The sequence below is a fragment of the Palaemon carinicauda genome, chromosome 18 (assembly GCF_036898095.1).
Source record: "Palaemon carinicauda isolate YSFRI2023 chromosome 18, ASM3689809v2, whole genome shotgun sequence".
NCBI lineage: Eukaryota > Metazoa > Arthropoda > Malacostraca > Decapoda > Palaemonidae > Palaemon > Palaemon carinicauda.
The window spans coordinates 6,881,582-6,892,532 of NC_090742.1; the positions used below are offsets into that span (position 1 = coordinate 6,881,582).

The 10,951-nt window shown below is 41.5% G+C and overlaps 1 protein-coding gene across 4 annotated transcripts in view; it reads left to right on the forward strand.

Moving 5' to 3' along the window:
* The window catches only part of LOC137657596 (transcription activator GAGA-like), a 75,539-nt gene that overhangs the window by 61,430 nt on the left and 3,158 nt on the right, over positions 1–10,951 (forward strand). For 2 of the 4 annotated variants that reach the window (XM_068391950.1, XM_068391951.1), the window contains 2 exons: positions 10,068–10,306; positions 10,518–10,655. In XM_068391950.1, the coding sequence (XP_068248051.1) occupies positions 10,068–10,301 (234 nt within the window). In that variant the 3' untranslated portion in view covers positions 10,302–10,306; positions 10,518–10,655. Of the gene's footprint in view, positions 1–10,067; positions 10,307–10,517; positions 10,938–10,951 lie in introns of those variants that run through there. The other 2 variants (XM_068391948.1, XM_068391949.1) reach the window with 1 other exon arrangement.

Below are 10,951 nucleotides of genomic sequence, written 5' to 3' on the forward strand. Positions count from 1 at the left end.
GAGTTTTTTTTTTTTTTTTTTTTTTCTCTCCGAGCGTTTGAAGTTTTGCTGTACAATTATGTCATGCATGAACAAGGCTATCAGGGATGGCTCCAATGATCTGACAGCCACGTTCTCTGCAGGAACAAGACTATCAGGGATGGCTCCAATGATCTGGCAGCCACGTTCACTGCAGGAGTACTTAAGATGTAAGTGCGCTCAATGTGTTCATTGTCAAGACAAACTTCACAATGAAGACTACCAAATCTGTCTTGACAGCATTAAGGGAAGGCGACTGGATGGTCTCTCTCGACCTTCAGGATGCATACTTCCACATCCCGATTCATCCAAACTTTCAACTACATCTGAGGTTTGTGGACGGGAAAGTAATGTACCACTGTCGAGTACTGTACTCCGACCTCATTCCTGCTCCTCTTGTTTTTACAAGGCCCTTGCAAAATGTAGCAAGCTTTCTACATTTTTTGAGGATTCAGAGCCTCCCTTTATTTTGACGACTGGCTAATCAGGGCGTCGTCATTATATCGCTGTCTGGAGAGCCTCTAATGGACATTAGACCTAACCAAGGAGCTAGGTCTCATAGTGAACGTAGAGAAGTCGTAACTTACAGTACCCCATCCCAGACTATTCTTTATTTGGGAATGGAGATACAGTGTCTGATTTTTCGGCCCTTTTCGTCTCCCGCAAGAATGGAACAAGCTCTGTTAAAAGTCCTTCACTTGCAAGAGAAAAACAGTTGCTCTGTAAGAGTTTGAACTAGCCTCGTGGGAACTCTTTCTTCGCTGGAGTAGGTTATCTCTCTGGGGAGACTCAACCTATGCCCTTTCCCATTTCACCTAAAACATTGGAACAAGGAGAAGGGCTTAGTGAGTATTTCTTTCCCAATCTCCAACTCAGTCTAGACATGTCTGACTTGGTGGGACAGCAACATCAGACTTCGAGAAGGTCTTTCTCTTGCGATCAAGAACCCAAACCATGTGTTGTTTTCAGATGCATCGGATTTGGGTTAGGGAGCTCCACTGGACAGTCTGGAAGGCTCGGGTCTTTGATCCACGGATCAGAAGGAACTCCATTTAAGGCATGTAACATCTCTCCTTTGGCGAGATTTGTGCAAGGAAAATGAATGTCTTGGCGGACGGCCTCAGCAGAAGAGGACAAGTCATCTCCATGGAGTGGACGTTGCATAAGACTGTGTGCGAGAAGCTATGGATGACATGGGGTCAACCCACCATAGATCTTTTTGCGACTCTCTCTGACAAAGAGGCTCTCGACTTACTGCTTTCCAGTTCCAGATCCAGAGGCAGCCCACATAGACGCTTTCCTGCTGGACTGGTCTCACCTGGACGTTTATGCCTTTCCACCTTTCAAGATCCTAGACAAGGTGCTGCAGAAGTTCACCTCTCACGAAGGGACCAGGTTGACATTGGTTGCTCCACTCTGGCCCGCGAGAGAGTGGTTCACAGAGGTACTTCAATGGCTGGTAGACGTTCCAAGGAGTCTGCCTTTAAGGATGGATCTCTTACGGCAGCCCCACGTAAGGGATCTTCATCAAAGCCTCCCCGCGCTTCGTCTGACTGCCTTCAGACTATCGAAAGACTCTCAAGAGCTCGAGGATTTTCGAAGGAGGCAGCCAGAGCGATTGCGAGAGCTAGGAGAGCTTCTACCATCAAAGTATACCAGTCAAAGTGGGAAGTCTTTAGAGACTGGTGCAAGTCATCATCTATTTCCTCTTCCAGTACCTCTGTAGCCCAAATCGCAGACTTTCTCCTACATCTGAGAAATGTTCGCTCCCTCTCAGCGCCCACTATTAAGGGCTACAGGAGCATGTTGGCGTCTGTATTCAGACATAGAGGCTTAGATCATTCCAATAATAAAGATCTCCAAGATCTCCTTAAGTCTTTCGAGACCTCTAAGGAGCGTCGTATGGCAACTCCTGGATGAAACTTAGACGTGGTCCTAAGGTTCCTAATGTCCGACAGGTTTGAGCCATTACATTCAGCCTCCCTGAAGGATCTCACCCTCAAGACGCTTTTCTTAGTGTGCTTGGCTTCGGCTAAAAGGGTCAGTGAGATCCATGCCTTCAGTAGGAACATCGGCTTTTCCACAGATAAAGCCACATGTTCACTTCAGCTTGGTTTCCTGGCCAAAAATGAACTGCCTTCTCGTCATGGGCCTAAGTCATTTGATATACCTTGCCTATCAGACAACGAGCTTGAAAGAGTACTGTGTCCAGTTAGAGCTCTTAAGTTTTATTTAGCTCGTACCAAATCCTTACGAGGTGGATCTGAGGCCTTGTGGTGCTCAGTTAAGAAGCCATCATTGCCTATGTCTAAAAATGCTTTGTCGTATTTTATTAGATTTTTAATCCGAGAGGCTCATTCTCACTTGAGTGAAAAAGACCGTTGCTTGCTTAAGGTTAAGACGCACGAAGTAAGAGCTATAGCAACTAACGTGGCCTTTAAGCAAAACAGATCTCTGCGAAGTATTATGGACGCGACCTTTTGGAGAAGCAAGTCGGTATTCGCGTCATTTTACTTAAAAGATGTCCAGACTCTTTATGAGGACTGCTACACACTGGGTCCATTCGTTGCAGCGAGTGCAGTAGTGGGTTAGGGTTCTACCACTACATTCCCTTAATTCCAATATCCTTTTAATCTTCTCTTGAAATGTTTTTAATTGGGTTGTACGGAAGGCTAAGAAGCCTTTCGCATCCTTTTTGATTTGGCGGGTGGTCAAATGTCATTTCTTGAGAGCGCCCAGATTAAGGGTTTTGATGAGGTCCTGTTGTATGGGTTGTCGCCCTGGATACTTCAGCTCCTGGGAGTCTTTCAGCATCCTGAGAGGATGGCTGGGCTTCGTGAGGAAAGCGGACTAACAAGGCAGAGTAATCGTTAGAGTCAGCATCCTTACCAGGTACCTATATTTATTTGGGTTTTGTTATGATATAACTGTCAAAAACTCTAAGCATATACGCTGTAAACTGTATTAATACTGGTCTCTACCCACCACCATGGGTGTGAATCAGCTATTATATATTCACCGGCTAAGTTTAATATTTAAAAATGATATTTTGATTATAAAATAAATTTTTGAATATACTTACCCGGTGAATATATAAATTAAAGGCCCCCCCTTCCTCCCCGATAGAGACCCAGTGGGATGAGAAGAACTGGAGCTGTTTACATGTATATGCGGTATCTGGCCGATAGTTGGCACTGGTGGGCACACCCGCTACCTTCATGGCGATCGCTCGCGAGTTTTTGGGAATCTGTCGAGCCGTCGGAGACGTCAGCTATTATATATTCACCGGGTAAGTATATTCAAAAATTTATTTTATAATCAAAATATCATTTTCCTGCATCTGCTCCTTATTGAGAAAGTAGGCAATTACTAAGTTGAAAAAAATTACAGATGGGCTATTAGTTGTAGTTACCAATTAAGTGTAATTCCCCCTTGAAATTGTAAATGCTCCCACATTGGTTTGTTTTATAACTGACTAGTCTTGCATGGCTATTGTATCAATTTCTCTGTTATCAAACTGAATCCTCTTTTTGGGGCTGGCTAGGCTGTTGGTGGTCCCCAAGGACTTTACTGTTAAGGCTAGAACAGGGACCCCAATATGATGTAGTATGCCAAAGAAATATTCTTCTCTACCTGAGGGCCAGTGTATCATTTGCCTGAAAGTACAAAATTCAGCAGTAATGGGTTTTTGGTAGAGGGATCATGCCCCAAACTAAGTAGAAAATATTGGGTCAGAGGATGATCTAGACACTGAAGAGGAGGTGGCCTCACTCCAGAGTCCCTCAGAGGGGACTTCAATCTCTCCTAGGATGCATCCCCTGGGTTTGTGTTTCTTGCCAGTGAAGCTTCCACTCATCGTTTCTTCTGGAATCAGCCAGCTTGCATTTCCTGTTGGCACCTCAGTTTTTGCCAAAATAGTTGATGCATCAGTCCACTCTCTTTACAGTGATTCTTCCCTTTATTCTCTGCTCCCTCCACATTCCAATTTGGGGATTTTGTAGTCTTGAACCCTCGGGTTTACAATTTCAGGGGAATATTCCAGTGGGAGTTGACTTGCTGGATACATATCCTATGGGATCAGTAACGGTGAAGGAATTGGTGAGAACAGCTTCTGCCATTGATGTAGAGGAAAGGAATTTAGTGGGTAACCCTTGGCAGGCTATCGAGGAGTGTAGTCCTTGGCCTCACATGGAGGTGTTATACAGTAAAGTTATTGATATTACCTTTGATGAAGTAGAATTCAAGGACTTTAATACCTTTCCTAACTCTGGTTGGCATATTAATGAATCATCCCTAAGGTACATCCCCAGCTCACACCCAAAGAGGTGTTACTGATACTGCACAAGACTGCTCTTATAGCCTGGGAGAGGTAGGCCTTAGATGCTGGGGTGTTGCTCCTTAATCACAGCCCTTTAGAGTTGACTGGGGTTGGGATGTCAGTGCCAGACCAGAAGACACCCTTGCAGGCAAAAATGGTCTTTGAATCAATGAGGTATACATTGGTGAAAGGGGATTCCACCATGCACAAAGAATGTAATGAGATTTTAAGGTTTTATCCAAGGAGCTAAAAGGATTCACAGAACTGTAAGGGTTTCATGAGGTCTTTATACTTGAGAAAAGAGAGGCACATGTAAGCATGCATTAAGTAGGTGATGGTTTCTCCTCAGTTCCAGAGGGAGTTAGGACAACAGAGTTCAATCCTTGGCAGACAATTTTTAATCTGGTGTCGGTATTATCCTCTCTGGAATTGGGAGCTGCAGGGAATCCCAGATTGCTTGTTCTGCTATGGTAAAGTTACTGTGAAAACTTACATTTGAGACATTCAAGAACTATGTCAAGGCAAAATTTGAGGCAGAATGTTATGCACTGGCATTTTTATATCTATGGAAACTTAAAGTAGTGGTGTTTCTTTATGGTTACTTTCTCTGTCAAAATATTCTTTCCCAATTTTTTGTGGATAAATTCAATGTAAATGCTTTTGTTAGCTAACAATTTGCTTCCACAGAAATGGAAGAAAGACTTTTGGCCCTCTTTGAAAAAGAAGAAAGTGTTCAATTATGATTGTCAGCAATATGATAGAGATGAGCAATAGTATCTGAGGTAGCCTGCAAAAAGACCAGCATCACAAGATCAACTAAGTCCAGTCTGCTGGAAAGTTCATTCAAGATGATAATAGGCCCGTACAGCCTTCTCAGGCAAAGGCAAAGGCCCAAGCCCTGAGCACTTCAGTATTTTTCCAAAGAGGGAAGAGGGGTAGGAATCATTAAGGGAAGTCAAGGTTATGGATCTTTTTGCAAAGGAAAAGGATCTCGACAGTAAATGTCTTCAGATCGAGGGTCGTCTCAGTCATTTTCAATAACAATGGACCTTTTCTCAGCTGGGGACAGAGCATAGTCTGAAAATGTGTGTTTGTCGTAGATATCCAAACCCTTTTAACAACAAAAAATCTTTCAGGACAAAATGCTGGAAAAGAAGGTCTTAGAGAAATACAAGGCCCAGATTTCTAAAATTTCAGGACAGATTGTTCAATGCCCCTAAGAAGGAAATGCCTGAGAGAAGGGTGATCCTCGACTTATTTCGTCTCAACAAACACATCAGATGCCACACATTTAAGATGGCTTCCATTTTGTATGTCTGCCAAGTAATAAACCAAGAGGCTTGGAATTTTACTATAAATCTTAGAAGCAGATTTGCCAGTCCTTATTGCTCTTCTCTTTTGGCCTTACTTAGAAATTTGTTTGGGAGGATCTTGTACAGGTTCAGAGTACTACAGAATTGCCATTCAGCCTCAATATAGCTCCAAGGGTTTCACAAACTAGCAGAATTAGTGATCAAGCTACTGCGGTCGTAGGGAGTTCAAGTTATTGCGTATTTGGATGACTGACTGGTCTGGGCAGAGACGAGAGAATTATGCCTGAGATACAGGAATTAATTCCTGCAAGTTCTTCTGTATCCAGGATTTGTGATCAACTTTGCAAAATCAAGAGTAGTTCCAAAGAAGATTTTCAAATGGTTGGGTCTTTGCTGGAACATGTCAAAATTCACCGTAAGTCTTCCAAAGGCCTCTTACAAGAGAATCATATACATGATCAATATTTTTCTTTGAAGTACTGTTTCATCCTAACAGTAACTGGAAAAGATCTCAGGTCTTTACTAGTTTTCATCAATCATTGACCAAGTTCTAAAAACCAGGTTAAAGGATCTTAATTGGGCATGAAAGAGGGCTGCTTAAAATGGTCTTTGAGACAGACAGTCGTCTTTATGCACTTGCTGTAATAGGATTCTCAGCCTATGGGCCTCACTAAAGGCTCTCTATGTCGGTCCAAGTGGTCCCTCTCTTGACATTCACAATTTCTTTTACAAGTATATATTTAGTACTGCTGAAAATTTTATTTTTAATTTACTTTTATGTATAAAAACAATGAATTTACTTAGAAGTCTTACGTTTATTTGTTAATTGGTTCAGTCTGTGAGGTATAATGAAGCTGCCAAGTGAGTGCTGGTGTTAGGTGAGATCAGAGTACTCATTTCACCATAACACCTTTCATCATGCTAAGTGGGAAACCAGCAAGTGGAAGAATATTTCGGTATTTGGAATCATTTCCTGGGTGTTGCAGTGGAATGGCCAGCCATTTTGCTTTTAGAATATCATTGATTTTTTTTTAGTGTGACAAGTTGATAAACCTTCGTAACTCGGTAACGACCAAGTAACCTACTAATTGCTATTTGTTCTTGCACGAATAGAAACCCTTCACTATTTATGGTGGGTATTACTTTCTGCGAAGCTCCAGGTTTGTATGCTAGGAAAAATACAAATTATTTAGCGAATTTGTCATTCCTTTATACCAAAAGCAGGTAACAAGGCATATGTAAACATATATTTTATGACATCAAGTATTGAAAGTATTTTATATCAAGGTTTTTGAGGTCCAACGTAGATTTGATCGCTGGTTGCTTGTGTATGATATAACAACTATCTTTTTAAGAATGCAAGTCATCATATATTTTCCAAAAACTATATGTATTCCCTATTAACCATTTTCTATCCTGATAATGACTAGATTTATGAAAAGGAAACTGTGGCGAATCAAACTAGTGTCAGGTGGAAAAATTTCAATTTATAAAGCTTCCAGGTATAAAACATTTGCATAGAAGGTTGTTGGAGGCAGCATGAGGAAGGGTAGTGAATGGTGGAATGAAGGAGTGAAGGTAAAAGTGGAAGAGAAAAAGAGGGCTTTTGAAGAATGGCTACAGAGTAATAGTATAGAGAAGTATGAAAAATATAGAGAGAAAAATGTGGAAGTAAAGCGCAAGGTACGTGAGGCAAAGAGGGCAGCTGACCTGAGGTGGGGTCAGGGATTGGGTCATTCATATGAAGAGAATAAGAAGAAGTTTTGGAAAGAAGTGAAGAGAGTAAGGAAGGCTGGCTCAAGAATTGAAGAGACAGTGAAAGATGGAAATGGAAGGTTGTTAAAAGGAGAGCAGGCAAGGAAAAGGTGGGCGAATATTTTGAAAGTTTACTGAATGTTGAGGACAATAGGGAGGCAGATATAATTGCTGTTGGAGGTATTGAGGTGCCGGTGATGGGAGATGAGAATGAGGAGAGCACTAGATGAAACGAGAGTAGGAAAAGCATCTGGTATGGATGGTGTGAGAACTGAGATATTGAAGGAAGGGGGTGTGACTGTATTTGAATGGTTGGTGAGATTGTTTAATATGTGTTTTGTGTTGTCAATGGTACCAGTAGATTGGGTTTGTGCATGTATTGTACCACTACATAAGGGTAAGGGAGATGTGCATGAGTGTTGTAATTCAAGAGGTATTAGTTTGTTGAGTGTAGTAGGAAAAGTGTATGGTAGAGTAAGGATTAATAAGATTAAGGATAAAACAGAGAATGCAATCTTAGAAATACAGGGTGGTTTTAGAAGAGGTAGGGGTTGTATGAATCAGATTTTTACAGTTAGGCAGATATGCAAGAAATATTTAGCAAAAGGTAAGGCGGTGTATGTTGCGTTTATGGATCTGGAGAAAGCGTATGATAGAGTTGATAGGGAAGCAATGTGGAATGTGATGAGGTTATATGGAGTTAGTGGAAGGTTGTTGCAAGCAGTGAAAAGTTTCTACAAAGGTAGTAAAGCATGTGTTAGGATAGGAAATGAAGTGAGTGATTGGTTTCCGGTGAGAGTGGGGTTGAGACAGGGATGTGTGATGTCGCCGTGGTTATTTAACTTGTATGTTAATGGAGTGGTGAGAGAGGTGAATGCTCGAGTGCTTGGACGAGGATTAAAACTGGTAGACGAGAATGACCATGAATGGGAGGTAAATCAGTTGTTGTCTGCGGATGATACTGTACTGGTTGCAGATACAGAAGAGAGGCTTGGCCGATTAGTGACAGAATTTGGAAGGGTGTGTGAGAGAAGGAAGTTGAGAGTTAATGTGGGCAAGAGTAAGGTTATGAGATATACGAGAAGGGAAGGTGGTGCAAGGTTGAATGTCATGTTGAAGGGAGAGTTACTTGAGGAGGTGGATCAGTTTAAGTACTTGGTGTCTGTTGTTGCAGCAAATGGTGGAGTGGAAGCAGATGTACGTCAGAGAGTGAATGAAGGTTGCAAAGTGTTGGGGGCAGTTAAGGGAGTAGTAAAAAATAGAGGGTTGGGCATGAATGTAAAGAGAGTTCTATATGAGAAAGTGATTGTACCAACTGTGATGTATGGATCGGAATTGTGGGGAATGAAAGTGATGGAGAGACAGAAATTGAATGTGTTTGAGATGAAGTGTCTGAGGAGTATGGCTGGTGTATCTCGAATAGATAGGGTTAGGAACGAAGTGGTGAGAGTGAGAACGGATGTAAGAAATGAGTTAGCAGCTAGAGTGAATTTGAATTTGTTGAGGTGGTTTGGCCTTGTTGAGAGAATGGAAAATGGCTGTCTGCTAAAGAAGGTGATGAATGCAAGAGTTGATGGGAGAAGTACAAGAGGAAGGCCAAGGTATGAGTGGATGGATAGAGTGAAGAAAGCTCTGGGTGATAGGAGGATAGATGTGAGAGAGGCAAGAGAGCGTGCTAGAAATAGGAATGAATGGCGAGCGATTGTGACGCAGTTCCGGTAGGCCCTGCTGCTTCCTCCGGTGCCTTAGATGACCGCGGAGGTAGCAGCAGTAGGGGATTCAGCATTATGAAGCTTCATCTGCGGTGGATAATGGGGGAGGGTGGGCTGTGGCACCCTAGCAGTACCAGCTGAACTCGGTTGAGTCCCTTGTTAGGCTGGGAGGAATGTAGAGAGTAGAGGTCCCCTTTTTGTTTTGTTTCATTTGTTGATGTCGGCTACCCCCAAAATTGGGGGAAGTGCCTTGGTTTATGTATGTATGTATGTACCCCTAAGGTGTCTTAAGGGTAGTCGATGAAAAGGAAGCAGCAATATGATATGATAAAAGAATGTAAATACAGTGCAATACAGTTCTTATAAATATAGTACAATACTGTATAGCTCTTCTGAAACTTGGAATGTTGAATAATGGTGCATGATTTATGGACATCTTTAATGTTTTCTTCCACCTCACAAAATTTTGAGATAGATAATAGTTTTTAGAAATATTTAGTAGTTATTGTCATGCACTATTTCCTAGCAGACCTAGAATAAAGCGATTTTGTTTATAAACAATGTGAAGGCCTTAATTGTATAATTTCAGCTTATAGATACTGTGATCGTATTCTGTATTACTTACAGGGAAACAGATTCTGTCACTGGAAATGTTGTAAAACAAAAGATTATTTCCTGTTGGGAACAATTTGGTTTTCATAGGTTATCTGTTATTCAGTGTTTTGAACAGTTATAATATAAAAACTAAAATTATACCATTTAAACAAATCTTAAATCCATGTTGATAACAAAGGGGATGTTTGGAGATGTTCCTGGATTCACATGGACTTCTAATTTCATGCTTGAAAAGTATTGTATTTTTTTATATTGTATTGAATAAGGTAATTTGTAGATTATTATTTAGAACTGAAGACTGTTTTTCACTTTTAGTGTATGGTTTCTCTGTTATAGGGACTCTCATCCTTGTACAATGAGGGACGAAAAACCCATCAGTGCTTGGTATGTTTCAAGACTTTCCCAAAGAAGGATAATTTTATCAAGCATCAGCGGACTCACACAGGGGAAAGGCCATATAGCTGCCCCTACTGTGATTTTCGTGGTAGCCAGAAGTCCACTGTGACCAGGCACATAGGCTCTAAACATCTCACAGCCCAAACAAATTGGCCATTGTCTGCTCCATACTAGTTCATGTAAGGAATATTTCAATAAGGAGTATACTGTTCCTGTTTGAGGTCCATACAGTAGATCTAAAAAAAGGAAGTTTGCATCTCCTTTTAGTTTAAAGTACTATACAGTATATGTTGTTTGAGAATTCAGAATAGGTTATCAATACATTGAAGGTTTGTCAAGCATTGCTGTTATTTTTCGACAATTCTTTAAGGATTCTATGAATTATTCTAGGATGTACGAGGCAGTTACAGGCCAGACTCATTTGGGAGCACCTGTGGTATTGGATCTTCAAGTGGTGGAGTTCCTTGCTCAAGAGGATCAGCAGTTGAGGGAGGAATGCATCCCTGCTTTATGTGCCAGAAACGTTTCACCAGTCGCCAAGATCTCAAACGTCATATACGCACTCACACGGGGGAAAGACCTTACCAGTGTCCGTTGTGCCGTCACCGTGCAGCATTGAAAGGCAATATCAAGAAGCACATTCTTTCAGTTCACAGAGATGTAACTCATACTACTGCAGAAGCTGTGACAGTCCTGGATATTGAGGCATTTGAGTCGACAGAGAGTACAGTGAACTTTTCAGGTCTAGATACGCAGACTACCTCTTTAGCATCTGAATCCTTTTCATCGTATTAAGTTTATGTTATCCAGGTTAGTAGATTGTA